This window comes from Phodopus roborovskii, unplaced genomic scaffold (genome assembly GCF_943737965.1).
Source record: "Phodopus roborovskii unplaced genomic scaffold, PHOROB, whole genome shotgun sequence".
Lineage (NCBI taxonomy): Eukaryota > Metazoa > Chordata > Mammalia > Rodentia > Cricetidae > Phodopus > Phodopus roborovskii.
Window position 1 is genome coordinate 30,514,797 of NW_026126517.1, and position 16,231 is coordinate 30,531,027.

Below are 16,231 nucleotides of genomic sequence, written 5' to 3' on the forward strand. Positions count from 1 at the left end.
ATGGGTCAGTAATTTCAAAACCTTAATCATATTCTGAAGCACAGAAATGCTTTTCAGTAACATTAAAACACTAACCCAGCCACCTACAGCAAGCACACACCTCTTTAAAGCTGGAGTCCAACTTCTTGATCATTTGCTTGAGAATATTCAGGGCAAGACTCTGCTCCTTTTTTGCCCAGAACACTTGTGCTTCTTCCAAATGCCACTCAGAGACTCCACAAGTAGCTGAATTATATTGTTTAATTTTAAATATCGCTCTTTCAGGGAGCTGCAATAAAAATAGCATATGGAAAAAGACACTATTATCACTAAGATTGAAAACCAAAGCAGGAACTCCTACTCATCAAGAACTTCACTATTTGTCAAGAACTATCTTAATTAGCTCTCTGCTTACTTACCAACCTGCAGACCAAAAATACCTCCCCAAAGCACAGCTTACTTATACATGCACGTATAAGTAAGTGAAAGCATTGTTTTGTTACCTTTTACCTTATAATAAGTTGGGTATCTTCTCATTTTATAACCAGGAATTGGGGCTGACAAAAAGTAACTGCCTTGCCAAAGTTTAAATTCAGGTTTTTTGTCTAATTTCAATATGTAAGTTTTGTTTTTGTTTTCCCTCAGTACTGGGCTTTGATTTCACATGCTAGGCAAACAATCATGATATCACACAACTATAGTCCTAGCACCTTTTTATGTATTTAAGACAAGTCCCACTAGGTTGTTTGAGTTGACCTTGAACTCACTCTCTTGCCCAGGTAGTCTCTGAATCTGTGATTATAATAGGTCTGTGCACAAACCTGTCTCAACATGAAATCTTAAATAATTTTATACCCAGTAGTGATTTCTAGTTTTCAATGACATTTCTTCTTCACAGATACTTTCTGGTATCTGAATAATAAAAAAGCCAGGAAGTGAGATGACATAATTTTGCAAGCTTTTTACCTGGGTGTTCTTGAAGGTTCGGGCTAGAATAGAGAATTCTACAAGGTGTTTGGTGAGCATGTCCTTAGAGCATCCTCCTTGGCAGTTCTCCATTTCCTTTTGAACAAGGATCTCCAGAATGATTGTGCGTAGAGCCATGAGCGGCTCCTGAAAACTAAAGTCACTGTCCTTCAGAAGTTGGGAGTGTTTCTGCCACTTCAAGTATACTTCAGAGCAGTCTCTATCTGCGACTGACCTGAAAGTCAAATCACATAACTTATGTGAGCAGGAGAAATGAAAAGTGGTCTCAGGTCCTGAAACTTAAGACATTGTATATTATACAAGGAACTCATGCAGTAGCAAGATCAGAACTTATAAATAGCCCTAAATATTTAGAACATGAAAAATACTATGTAGTTAGAAGTCAATAGAAAGGTGACAGAAAATGGGCACTTGAAAAGATTTTCTTTTAAAAGGCAGCCTTTTTGAATAGATTTTTTTTTTTCTGAAATGAGAATGCTGTAATCATAAAGACATGACTACTCCTCTAGTCCTTACAGCAAAGGAAGATATATCTACAAGAAAATCAACTAACTTCATTAATTACCTACAAATGGCACTATGCATAGCTGTCAAAAAAAAAAAAAATCAGTTCACTGAAGAAACAGCTGACATTTAAAAAGATTCTACCTGCTAACAACATTAAAGCAACAGAAAATGCAGAATATATACAGTTCATTTATATGAAAAAAATCGGCTTTTACATGCATAAAATAAGAAGTACTATCTTATCTCTCAAGATGTGTTGACAGAGAAAAAAAAGTTATAGGAATACAGACTAAGAGAGTGATGAAACAAATGTGAGGAATCATTCTAGTTGCTTAACAGAGAAGAAAACAATAGTGCATGTTCATAAAAACTGAACTTCTACTTCTTCCACAAATCACCCCAGAGCAACAGTTCTAAAATATTTTAAGCATAGGAAAGTCTACATACTTTTAAAATTAATGACAATTCTGAAGAGCATTCGATTTCAACTCTTAGGTTATACCTGTTAGCATTACATTTCTCAACTGAGAAAAATCTGTGTTTATTATATACACTAATAAATTTAAATGTTATCACAGTGCATTAGATACTGAGTATGCTGAGGTCACTTCCTGCTTCACAGATGACATATATCAAGTTTATTTTATAATATATATCTCCCTTTCCTCCTGTTGTGTGCCATTAGCACAATGTTTTACCCAGGCCAACATGGAAGCAGCTAATAATGGGCTGAAAACAATGAACCAAAATAAACCTTTCCTCACTTAACAAAACAAATAATCATGCCCATCACGTGTTACTACTGTAACACAATGCACTTCAGGACTATCAAAACCCATGAACCACATACCTTGAGAAAAGCTCCCCCATGGTTTCCAGTTCTCCAAGTGCCTGTAATCTACTAAGTGTGGGATACAGCGAATATACAGATTCAAGGCTGCCCTTACACAACTCTTCAACTTCTTTCACTCTGGGGGTAAGAGAAATAAGAGTCTGAAACTAACAAGTTTTCAGAAACAGAAGTTCAAATCACATTTAATATATGCTTGCTGCTGACGTAACAAGACTTAATATGCACAAACCACAGTAATGATTAAACGGCAGTGTGACCAACACTAGCCTTAGGGATCATACCGCTCTAAATTTAAAGCCCAGTTCTGCCATGTCTGTCTACCCTTGATTTGCTACTGAATTTTGTCACAGCTATTGTTTTTCACCTTTGAAATTACTTTAAATATGTATAGAAAGAGATCAGCAAAGTATTCATTTTACATCCTGACCAATTTCCCTTCCTTCCTCCCCCCCCACCCCAACTTTCCAATCCAGTCTTCCTCCATTTCTGTCCAGAAAAGGGCAGGTCTTCCATGGATATCAACAAAACAAAGCATATCAAGTTGCAGTAACACTAAGCACCCACCCTTGTGTAAAGGCTGGGCAAGGGGACCCAGTATGAGGAGTAGAGTCCCAAAAGCCAGTAAAAGAATCAGAAACAGCCTCTGCTTCCACAAGAGTCCCACAAGAGGACCGAGTTACACAACTGTCCCATATATGCAGAGGGCCTACCTAGGTCAGTCCTATGCAGACTCCCTCATTGTCGATTCAGACTCTGTGAATTCCCAATACAATCACTTTAAAGATAGCAAATATTATTTCTGTCATATGTATATAGGATTTATGATGTCAGTCAGTGCTAAAAAAATTCATCTGAACTTGTTATAGCTAATTGCTACATCATATTATCTTATATGTGCCTCAAAGCAACCTAAAAGTCCTATTGATCATCATTTTATAAAGTAGAGCTATAAGGTAAGAGAGTGAAGCCATGTAACTAGAGAGGAAAAAATGAAAACTCTTAGGATACTTGTACAGGAAGAGAACATTATCATGATTTTCCTGAGAGCTCAGAGTGAAGAGCTGACGTAAAGTCCTGAAAAAAAGTCTTTCTTGAGAGCACAAAGAATGGAAAAGAAACACCTGATCACAGCTACCGCATCTTCATCCCTTCAATACAAATACTTACACTGAAACTACTCCCATTGTGAGGACAGCAGCCATAGCATTAAATATAAAAATAATCTTGTCTTTTTATAATACCTGGCATATCTGAGACTTTCATAAAACGTGGAGAGTTCACTGCTTCTTAGAGATTGCAGAGCATTATACAATGATTGATGGTAACTGGCTCCTTCCAATTCTTGGCTGTGATATTAAAAAGAAAAATTTAAAAACAGAAAATCCTAATAAATGCATATGTAAATAACTAATTAAAAGAACAAAATTGAAAACTGAAGTTAAGATTTCTTATAAAAATCTGCAGAAATTTACAAAAAGCTGGATGTGAAGGTACATGCCTTTAATTGCGAGGTAGAGGTAGGCTGATATCTGTGAGTTAAAGACCAGTCTAGTCTACACATGGTGTAGTTTCAGACCTGCCAGGGCTATAAGGTGTCATCCTGCCCCGAAATAAAAAAAAAAAATGAAATGAATGAAATAAAACAAAGCAACAAAAAGCAAAGAACTTTATAGGTGATTTCAATTCTTCAAATAAAAACAAAAAAGCTAGGAAATTTTGTCTGGTTCTTGGTCTTAGATTTCCATTTCTTTATTTAGCAAATATTTACTATATTCCAGGTACTATGAACCAAGTTCTAGATGCAAAAGATCCATTAATGGGTCAGATAAAGTCCCTTCTCTTGTGAGGCTTATGTCCTGCTTTGGATGATAAATATGACAAATACTAACTAGATCATCACAAGAGTCATGCAGAGAATGAATGTAGGGCAGCCAAATAGCAGGAAAGAGTAGCTGACATAAGGGTGTCAAGAATGGCTTCTGAGGTGAGGGTATCATTTTATTTATTTATTTATTTATTTATTTATTTGCTTATTTATTGGTTTTTCTGTTATACAGATTTTATCTGTATAACTTTAGAGCCTGTCCTGGAACTTACTCTGTAAACCAGGCTGGCCTCAAACTCATAGAGTGTGTGTTGCCACCATGGCTAAGGTATTATTAAAATAGAGAATGGATGACAAGAAGATGCGACAAACATGAAAACTGGGGGAAACAGGCTTCTACCTTTATATAACACTATACCAGACCTGTGTGGCCAAAACACCAAGCAAGGAGAACTGTCTATGTAGGTTTACAAAAGCAGGCAGAAACAGTTTAAACAATAAAATACTTGGAAAATATGAGAACAGCCAAGTGCACATCTTTAATTCCAGCACTCAGGAGTAATAGGCAGGTGGATCTCTGTGAGTTCCAAGACAGCATGGTCTACAGAGTGAGTTCCAGGATACCATACCAGGGCATCACAAAGAAACTGTCTCCAGGAGGGTGGAAGGAATAGACAGGGTTTCTCTGTGTCGCTTTGTAGACCAGCCTGGCCTCAACCTCACAGCCTGCCTCTGCCTACTGAGTGCTGAGATTAAAGATGAGCACCACTACCACCGGGCTCTAAAATGACTTAAATTTTAGTGTTCTATTATTTTAAAAACTTTTATAAAACTATCAATCCTTTACTAGTCTAGGTGTTTAGGTTTTCACTTAAAAAAAAAAAAAAACGGTGATTTGATATAAAGGTTACAACTTTCATCTTCTTGGCATCTTGGTTTCGCAATAGTTCTTTCTGTCTGGTTATCTATTTGTTTTTAAGACATTGCCTCCCTGCGCACTCCTGGCTGGCCAGAGATCCACCTGTCTTTGCCTCCCAAGTGCGGGGCTCAAAGGCGTGTGGTACCACAGCCTGGCCTAGAGAATGAAATTTAAGCTTTGTTGTGTTAATTACTTATTGCTACCTTGAGAATTTAGATTATTTAGGCACATGTGTATCCCATAGTAGCTGTAAGATAGAAAAAGAATACCTTGATATTCATAAATGAAATAAAAACAATCTTTAAAAAAAATTATGGTTTTAGGGTCAGACAAAGACGTAACTAGGGAAAGGCTAACTTTTTGGAAAGTCAATTTTCTGCTTACTTGGCCGAACTGCAGAGGTCCCACTGCATATTTCTCCATGCTGCTTGATAATAAAGTTCCTGCAGTTCAGCACACCACTCTCTATTTTCATGATCTAATCCTTTTAAATAGATGGAAAGAATATGGGAGAGCCCCAAATTCTGCAAGGCCTGAAAGAAAGTTACCACAAAATAATCAAATATCAACATAAAGGCTTTCACCCTTCCTAATGCTATAATCCTTTTAATAGTTCCTCATGTTGTGATGACCACACCATAAAATTATTTTTGTTGCTACATCACAACTGTGATTTTGTTACTGTTATGAATCCTAACATAAATATTTGATATGCAGGATATCTCATATGTGGCCCCTGTGAAAGGGTTGTGTGTGACCTACAGTAGAGAATCAGTAAATTAGTGGTTGGGGGGGGGGATGGAGCAAACAAATATTAACTTAAAAAGTTTTAATCAACAATATCACCTAAAATTCTAAAATACTGCTTCTCATATTTCCTCAGAGAACACTAATGTTTGATGGAAAAACACCTCAACATATTAACCAGTGATAGAAATAAGTTTCTGGGACCAGCTCTAACGCAAACTATAGATGCCATGTGAAGCACTAAGAGTATCTCCTGGCATACTGTACACTTTCAAGAAATGTCTTCTGCTCTTATTTAATAAATATTTTATGAACAAAACTATACTGAACCGTCCAGCTTTCCTGTGTAACCCTGAGACTTTAGCCTAATGGCTAAAAGCAGAAACTCCAGTCCACTCTCTGGAGTTTACCTGGCTGTGTAAACACTTCACTGAAATGCCGAAATAATGTCAGCAGTTGCCCTGACGATGGCTTTTCAGAGCAGATACAGAAAAAAAATGTACCTGAATTATTCCTGACTGGCGGGTTGAGGAGGAGATTGTGGTCTCCAAGTCGTATGTTACTAAGGCTTTCCCCCACATTGCTTCATGTTCATAAGTCCGTATTCTATAGGAAAAGATGGTAAAAACATATTTTTGTTTTTGTATGCCTGTAGTCCTTCTAAAAGCTGAATGCTACCTACAAAGTACAATTTACCTAGTAAGGGGCTGTAACATTTTCCCTCCACCACAGCCATACAGGCTGTCTGGCTCTCCTATGCTTCTGTAGATCTCTAAGAGAAGATCCTGAAAACAGAAATATCAAAGACAAAGAATTGAAACAGGAAAAAAAAAAAAATATCAGTCCATGAATTAATAAGCTTTCAATTTTATCATTATCAATTGATAACTCACAACTTATGTGTTATAAAAGTAAAATATAGTATTTAAAAACATGCAGTGTTTGGTTTAAGAAGGTACTCAAAAAAATCAGCACAGAAAGGTGAAACTATATACTATTAAGAGAAAAAGAAACACTAACCTAATGAGTCACATGGTAAGCACAAGACAGGGCTGAGCTCAGGAGACATTCAGTCACTAAAGAGTTTACCACAAAAACATAAAGACCTAAGTTCAGATCCCCAGCACACACATAAAAAGCTCAGAGCAGCCACAAACATCTGTGTAGCTCTGAAGAGGCAGACAAATAGATCTCTAGAACTCTTGATTAGCTAGTCTAGCACAATCAGTGATCTATAGGTTTAAGAAGACAGCTTGTCTTAAAAAAAAAAAAAAAAAAAAAAAATAAGGTAGTGACTAAGGACACCGGATTTCAACTTCTGAACCCCCACCCACACACACAAGCAAGAATGCAACATGGCCACATGTGATGTTAAATATTAAAGAGAAAGAAATGAAAGATTACATGCAGACTTAGCAATTTCTAGTTCATGGAAAACATTAGGCAGGTGCCACTTTAATGGAATGAAGAAAAGAAATGGAGAGAGCAGACACAGACATCATCACAAAGTCTGGCTGACACCTAAAGAGAACATAGGAAGAGAAAAGCTCCTTCCATCTCCAAGAACAGAAATGTCTTAAACAGTAAAGTTCTGAAATGTTTATGATACAGTTTTGACGGAGCACAGCATATCAAAGTTTCTGAGAAAACAGATAAACAACCTGAGATAAAGGGAAAGTGTTTTTCTATTGTAATAAGAGAGATGGTTGTGACAAGAGCACAAGTGGGGAGACTTTAGTATGACTGTGGGATGTTAGAGGATTCCTACCTATATGGTGGTTTGAATAAGAATGCCCCTCATAGGCTCATGCTTGAATACTTGGTCCCCAGCTGGAAAGGTTTGAGAAGGACTAGGAGGTGCAGCCTTATGGAGGAAATGTATCATGTGTCTCCTGCCTTTCTCTCCCTGCCATTATGGACTATAATCCTCTAAAACCATAATCCCCAAATTAAACACTTTATAAGTTGTCTTGTCATGGCAAGCAAAGATAACTAGAAAAAAGTGAAGTTCAGAGGTTTAATCAGAGCAGAGAGGTTCAAACTACCACTTCAGAGTAATGAGCTGGCCAAAGAGAATCAAGAATGCTGAACAGTGCTATAAAGTACATTGAGACAGTATTTAGAAACAGACACATGAAGTTGCTTCTCTGTGACATATGCATATAAACAAAAGTTAGTAACTTACAAATACTATAAAGAAAATAGAAAGAAACACAACGGCAAAAACTAAGTGGTATAAATGTACCCTGTGGTTTTACTTCAGTCTTTCATTTAAGAAGTTCAAAGTCAGAAAAGGTCAGTTATTTATGTAACCAGTGGCAGGTCAAGATTAGAAACACACACACACACACACACACACACACACACACACACACACACACACACACACACAATGATGCTCAATCAAAAGAGTAGCTTCAATTTTAAAATCAATTACATCACTATAAAAAATCCAACATATATAAAAATCATTACTGAGTTATCTGATATTTACCTGTAAGCTTATTCCAGTTTCTTCTTTACTTTTTTCACTCAAACTAGATATAGTTGTACCTTGACTTCCTTCTTCAAATGTTGGACTTCTGTTTAGCATAAGAATATCTCTTAATGAAAATATACTAAGAGGTTATGAACATATTTATTCTACATTTTAACAGAAAGAAACTAATTATGGTTACAAAAAGAACAGTGAGCCATTTATACTTTAATACAGAATATTATTTAGAACTGGCATGGAAAAGAAATTTGAGAATTATATATAGTAACAATATTATATAAATGGCAAAGTTACACTGCAAACATACTTATTTATACAGAAACAGGCCTGTTATAATAGAGCAGAAGTTTCCCAAGTTGATTCTAAATAGTCTATCAGTTATCAGTGGTCATATCATATCTAAAGTTCAACTTGACAATTGCAGATTACATAGGAAGACCACAAAACACAATTTAACCTCCAATAAACTGAAAAAAGAAAGCTGATGAAAGTAAGTGGGATCCACTGAAATCTAAGATTATAAAAATAATAAATGATGGGACTGGAACTCAGATTTATCCACTATCTAAGACCTTACCTTTAAAATTAAGCATTTAAATATATGGGTGTAATAGTTTGGTGACCTAATTTTTTGTTTTGTTTTTGGAGACAGGGTTTCTCTGTGGCTTTTTTGGAGGATGTCCTGTAACTAGCTCTTGTAGACCAGGCTGGTCTCAAACTCATGGTGACTCAATTTTAATATTATGACTGTTATAGTACCTACAATAATCCAATATATAAATAAATACTGCCATAAATGATAGCTCCTCTAATATCTTTCTAAAACATGCCCTGTGTTTTCTGTACTATTTTCCCTTAAACTAGAAAAGGTTATATATTTTTCTTTCCTTCCTCCAATGTCGCACTTTTTTCTTTTATCAATTACATGTTTGGTAACTATACAAACTAGTACAATCATTTTAAGGAACAATTCGGCACTATCTTATACACCAATAATTCTACCAGTACAGTATACGCCACTGAGAGCACCAGTAACAAGTTGTGGCATCTCCTCTCAGTGCTCCATGGGCAGTCAGTCACAAACTAAAGAATGGCAGCAACAGGCAGCATAGATGAGACAGCCTTACTAAAAACCTGAGTTATAAAAGCCTGCCTTATAAAATTCAAAAGTAGGAAGTGCTTTTGTATTTTCAGGTTCATACTAATATGACAAAAGAAGTAACTAGACTTGAGGAATGATAAGCATACTGATCACTTTTACCTATTGAAGGGAGCTCAGGAGAAAGGCACAGAGGAAAGCAACAACTAACAGAATGCTGCCAACAACATCCTTGAGGTATAGCTGTGACATATATTCTACTTATTTTCAAATTATGCAAAATATGTTCTTTGTTAATGGACACATCAGAAAGATGAAGACACTATTAGTGGGATGACACTGCAATCTAGAGCCACAATTCACCAGCTGTGGTGGCTCACGCTTTAACTCAGCACTTCAGGGCTGAGGCAGGTGGATCTTTGCTTTTGAGGTCAGCCTGGTAAACACTGAGTTCCACATTGGCTAGAATTATACCTGTCTCAAAACATAATAAAATAAAACGAAGCTCCAAATCATTAGGGATTTGGAATGTTAAGATGACCGAAGTTGCAAACATCCGCTGTCTAAATCTTGTTAGTAAAGCCTTCTGACTGACTTTGTTTTAAAAAGATAAAGGACACTAACATGAAGTTTCAGTTTCTCAGGAGCAATTAGCAAACAAACAAACAAACAAACAAAAACAACAAAAAACACGGATATCAAATATCTATTACGAAGAAATCAAAAACCAGTAACGTATTTCCTTATCAGCACAGGTATACTGCTTATCTGCATTCTAGTTGCAAGTGCACTGTGCTTACTACCTTACTCTCCAGGTCTGCTCCTCTACCTCCTCTACTGTGAACCCCTGCACTTTTCGTCTCTGTACACCGAATCTGTCTGTCCTCCCTTTCTCATCACATCTGGGGGTGGGTGGGTGAATGTAACCCAGAAGAAACCGTCAAAGCAAATGCAAACACACCTGCTTGAAGGCATGCAGCTCTGCATGAGTTTGCTCCAGTCACACAATGGCTGACTTTCAAATGTAAGATGCTTTTATTTATACTCACAGAAGACTTACCATATACCCCTGATTAACAAAAAATACTATTCTATGGATCTTCAATACTAAAACTTATTCAAACTGCAATTACTACTATATATTTGTCTTTATGAATTTATAGTAATTATGAACACACTGGTTACATGTTATATAGTATTTACATAATGTAGATTTGTAATTGTTTTTAACCAAAAAAAAAAAAAAAAATTAAATTATCAAACCAGGAAGAAAGAAGCTGGTCCAAATCTGTAAGTTAGCTACTCACAGACCATAGTAATTCTGGTTCCACTTTTCCAATCTAAACAATACACTACATTTCCAACTTAATGACATCTACAATTATTGGTAGCAATGTATGTGTAGGCATGGCTCACATTTGTGATTTCAATTTCTTAGTAAGGCTGAATTAGTGTTAAGAAAGTGATGCTATAAGTAAATACATATATAGGCTATTTAAGAACAAGGATTTGAAAGGGTATGTTCATATTATAAAGTGTGTAATACAATTTAATACATTATTTTCTTAACTATTTTCATCATGATCTATGATCATATTTATTAGCTTCCTATAAAAATTCCAACTCAATCAGAGGAAATCAAATCAAAGTAGCTAGAAATACAAGTGGACAACACATAAATGAAACTTCCTTTGTCACAGCCAAGAATTAGTCACATTACAGTCAAAAAGAATAATGAATCCTGAAAGCTGAAGAACTTAGAGGTAAACCTAATGTACCCAAAATTAATCAGGAAAACATTTATGTTCCCAATGCTGTTACAGGGAGTACACAAACAATCAAGTAATGTCTCTATTTTCTTAGAAGCTTCCTATCTGTCCAGTCTTTATACTATAAAATAGAATATCATATAACTAGAATTCCTATATTTTCAAAGAATTACTTCTTAAAAAAATATATTACTTTGCTTTAATATTGAAAATTTATTCCTAGAGTGTCTTTTAAATGGCGAAATGGGGCCAAATTAAATCTTTACTATATACTTTTATTGAAACATCATTATCAACACCAATTTAAAAAACCAAAATATCAAAACCCATTACCTTTTCTCTTGCTCATCCATGCTTTTCTTATCTGAATAGATCTCTACATAGAGCAATGCTGTGAAGTGAGCAGCACAAGACTGAGCCACCTTGGCAACCTCTAGATAATTCAAATCCAGCCAGAAAGCATCATCAAAAGCTGTTCCTGAAGAAGGCCTGAAGAGGAATTAAACATGATGGATGTCACTGCTAACACAAGAAGCACAATGCAAGCCACAATGCTCTAGTGTATGGTTATACACCATTCCGAGATAACCTGGCTAAAGTTCACTTCTCAATCGTCTTGGCTCATGAACCTCTCAGAGAATCAGCAGAAAGCTACTAATCATCACTCCATACAAATCTGGGCTCTACACCCACACTTCACATCATTACCTGCAAAGGTCACTTTTAGTATAAAAGCACTGTTTCATTCCTAGTACACAATTGGACTTTGGAAGTCCATTCCACATGGAGGGATACTCCCTCAGCCTACACACAATGGGTGGCGGGGTGGGGGACCTAGGCCCTGCTCCAAATGACATGAAAGACTTTGAAGACTCCCCATAGAAGGTCTCACCCCTCACCCTCCCTGGGAAGCAGAAAGGAGATGGGATGGGGGTTGGTGGGGAACAGGGGTGGACGAGAGGGTGCGGGAACTGGGATTGACATGTAAAACAAGCTTGCTTCAGATTTAAATTTTGTATGTATGTATGTATGTATGTATGTATGTATGTATGTATGTATTGTTTCTCAGGAAAAAAATGTGATAGGTTAACTCTGATTGCCAACTTGATGGACTTTAGAAACACCATGGACACAAACTTTTGGGCATGTCTTGTTACTGATTTTCTAGACTGCTAACTGATGTGTGAAGACCCACCACATTAACATGGGTAGCTCAGATCCTGCGCTAACAGAAAGGATACACCAGCGTCAATGCTCTCTGATTCCTAAAAATGGAGGGTGGAGGGGCCTGTCCCAGGCTCTAAGGAGAAAGCATGGGCCAGCCCAATGGTCATTATTATGGTAAGCAAACTTACTGTGTGGTATGGGAGAAAGAGACAAAATGGTTCATGTACTGTAGACAGAGGCATACCTGTGTTGTGGGGTTGTGAGATATCTGTTGACTGTGAAGATATATTGCTTTGATTGGTTTTAATAAAGAGCTGGAAGGCCAACAGCTAGACAAGAGGTACATAGGTGGGACTTCCAGGCAGAGATGAATCTATGTGCTAGAAATGCCAGGGAGACTCAGAATGAGTTGGATACACAGAATGGGATAGAGATAAAAGCCACATGGTAGAACATAGATTAATAAAAATATGGGTTAATTTGTTATAAGAGCTAGTTAAAAACAAACTGAGGCTAAGAGCCAAGCTTTCATAATTAATAAGTCTCCGTGTCATTCTTTGGGAGCTGGTTGGTGGGACAGAGAACAACTCATTACATATCTGAAGAGGTGAAAGCAGTGAGAAAGCTGAGGTGGGCAGCTTGATTGCCACCCAGAGCCATGGCAATGTTTGGGCTTGGGCTGCTGTCAGGGCCCATGTCTGGGTTCATGGCCCTGATGCAGCCTCAGTTTGTGTTGATGTCTGATACCAGGAGGGCCTAGAGGATAGGGCTATGTAGAGCTGAACTCGCCTCTCCCCTACTCGCTGCAATACTAGGGAGAACTGGTCCTGCCCCTCACCTGCAAAGTACTCAGGAGAGGGGTCTACACTTCACCTAGGGAACACAGTAGAGCTCACCCTGATGGAGTGGGTAAGGGAGAGCCAACCCTGAAGGTGTGAAAGCAAAACTGGTCCTGCCCCTTGCTCATTGCTGCAAGGGATGAACTAGTCAGGACAATGCTGGAGATCTCACCTTGGTGATGAAGATGGGATAGCTGGCGAGCTGACCAATCCTGCAACCACCCAGGCCCAGAAGCAGGGTTATGAGTAGGCTGACCCCAACATGCACCCCATCTATGATCTGCCAGAGCACATGAAGGAGCTGGTCCTGTAGACCCAAGGCTGTAGGATCTCCACAACACAGGACAATGACAGGATATCCAAGAGGAGTCCCAGTATCAATAGTGTAGCAAAAACCAGTGGCCTTGAAACAGACCAATGACTCTCTGCAATGAACACTTGCAATAAAGAAATATGGATAAAAGTGTTTACTGTATGACTCACTATGTCACACTACAGCTTCCATCATGAGATTTATTTTTCCTTTTTGTCTCTTAAATTTTATATATTTTTGTGGGTAAGTTTGCAAGGGCAGAGGGCGGATAAGAAGGGATGGGAAAGTGAATAGGATCTTTGTGTGAAAGACACAAAGAATAAATAAAAAGAAAGTTTAAAAAAAAAAAAAAAGAAACAAGGGCACTATACTGTAAAGTAACTTACCTAAATCAATTCTGTCATACCACAAAAATACTACAGATTTTCATAATAAGTATGGCACACAGCAACAAAAGCTTTACCTTATAAAAAAAGATGATAAAGAAGACATCCAACTCTAGCTACTAGAAGAATTACTAAACAAGCAACAATAGTATTAACAGCAATCTGGGAAAAGGATATGCTCCTTTCCCACATGTTCACTAACACAAGACTTAGCCACAGCAGTATGCCTGCTGGTACAAGAACCGACAGTTCCCCACACTTAACCTAAATGCTGTCCTATATGTATTTTATTAAGAAGAAATAGAAGCATCATACCAATTGATTTTATCAGTCTGTAGCAGTTGCAAATAAAACAATCAGGCTAAAAGGCACCCAGAAGGAATGTACAGTGCTCCGTTCCCAACCTGAGAAACAACTGTTATCATATTACCTCTTCTGCCTTCTCATATAGTCGACAACAGCAAGCATTGTTCTTTGTGAATTTTTATCCAAACAGCATCGGAGGAAGTGCTCTGGCTCTAATAGAAATAGAAATAGCTCTTCTTAGTCTCAGACTGATGTAAAAGTTCTTTTTTGTCTGTCCCCTTCTCTTTCTACACTGTAAGATTCTGAAGGGTGGCACACCCAACACAAAAATGCTTAATAAATTCAAATCGATATAATTTAGTGGCATTCCTTTTATTTCAAAAGAAGCATATATATAAAATGGACAAGAATTTATGTTGCCAATTATTTGTTTCTGAAGCAGTACCTATTGCTTTGAGATGTCTGGATGTTTTGTGTGCTGGGTTCTTAGTACATTTACAACTGTAAACAAATTAAGACTGTTTCTGCACACAGAATTCATTGGCTAGCCCAGAGGCCCTTAACATGGTAAGCCAAGTGGAGTGAGAGAAAGGTTATGAATGCTGTAGAATCTATGTGAGAGTGACCTCGCCTGGACTAAGGAAAGCTGTAAGAAGAAAGTAACATCTGAAGCCAAAATACTGGTCAGTGGGGGAAGGGAAAGGACTGAGTACCAGGTTAAGTCGGCACAGTCCAATGTTAAGAGTGCTTGGATGGCCTTCACGAAGCCCTGGGATCAATCCCCAGCACTGTATAAACTGGGTGTCAAGGCACATGTCTCCAATGCCAGCACTAGAGAAGCAAAAGCAGGAAAATTAGAAGTTCAAAGTCTTCCACTGCTACCTGAGAACAATTTGAGCTACTGCCCCCAAAAACACACACCAAAAAATGTGTATGTGAGGTGGCTAGTAGCAAGCCGAATTCGGAAGGCAGTCAGAGACTCTCAACCCACTGAACCAGAGCTACAAGGCAGGAAAGATAATGGCAACAGAGGAAACACAACTGGCAAGACTTGGTATTCAGATGGGTGAGAAAGGTTTTTAGTGTGGGCAGCAAAGCACCCTTCATTTTTATTCACATAACTGAGTTTAGATTCATGTGAGACATTCAAGTAAAGGTTGAGACTTCCAGACACCAGAAAGATACAGCATTTAAGATTTAAAGGAATCTGCATTTATTGTCATATTAAAAAATAGTTTTATATATGTGAAGTCCAAAATTTCATTTAAGGTAATAAAAATGTTGACAATCTCTAGAGATAAAACTAGATAATTTTGCTATTAATAGACCTGTGCATAAACATAAGTAGTAAAATTGTTTAAATACTTAAAATGAATTTAAACTTTAAATTGTTACTTATACCTATGATCCCCAATTAAACATAAGTGATATATTTTAGATAGCTAGTAAAGACTCGGCAAGAATTTTTAATCTTAGGAATTTTTACATTATATTTAATTATTTTTAAAAACAGACTCAATTATAGTAATTATTATGCATGTGGCCACTCAGGCAGGGAACTAGTAGGTCAGAGGACAGCTTGTGGAGGTTGCTTCTCATCTACTGCGTGGTTTTCTCACGACTAAACTCAGATCATTACGTTTTGGTGACAAACACCCTTTCCCATGAAGGCAATCGCATCAACAATCCCTCAAAGCTTCATAAGCATATTCCAAATCACTTTGATAAACAACTTCTTCTACTCTAATAAGGCCACAGGAGAGACAACCATGTCTATGTTTATTTTGTTTCAGATGAAATGTAAGTTACTTTTTAAAACTTTTAACCGAAATCATACATACTAATGGGATGCCATTTGATTTTTCACTACAAGTATATATAATGTTTTAATCAGGTTAAGTATATACATATCTCAAAAGTTTGTTTATAATAAAAACATAACAACTGTTTCTTCAAGGCTTTTTAGAAAGATTTTAGAAAGAGTTGTCTTTCTACGGAACTGGACTTACAGGTGAGGAACCCACCATGCAATACATTA

General features: G+C 37.2%; 1 protein-coding gene across 1 annotated transcript in view; it reads right to left on the reverse strand.

Annotated features, from left to right (window-relative positions):
- Atm (ATM serine/threonine kinase) overlaps positions 1 to 16,231 on the reverse strand; it is a 100,744-nt gene that overhangs the window by 23,704 nt on the left and 60,809 nt on the right. Inside the window, exons 38-47 of the mRNA XM_051197473.1 lie at positions 14,318 to 14,405; positions 11,516 to 11,671; positions 8,312 to 8,399; positions 6,514 to 6,602; positions 6,321 to 6,423; positions 5,455 to 5,603; positions 3,568 to 3,672; positions 2,324 to 2,443; positions 946 to 1,180; positions 101 to 268 (exon numbers count right to left, since the gene is read on the reverse strand). Of these exons, the coding sequence (XP_051053430.1) occupies positions 101 to 268; positions 946 to 1,180; positions 2,324 to 2,443; positions 3,568 to 3,672; positions 5,455 to 5,603; positions 6,321 to 6,423; positions 6,514 to 6,602; positions 8,312 to 8,399; positions 11,516 to 11,671; positions 14,318 to 14,405 (1,301 nt within the window). The remainder of the gene's footprint in view (positions 1 to 100; positions 269 to 945; positions 1,181 to 2,323; positions 2,444 to 3,567; positions 3,673 to 5,454; positions 5,604 to 6,320; positions 6,424 to 6,513; positions 6,603 to 8,311; positions 8,400 to 11,515; positions 11,672 to 14,317; positions 14,406 to 16,231) is intronic.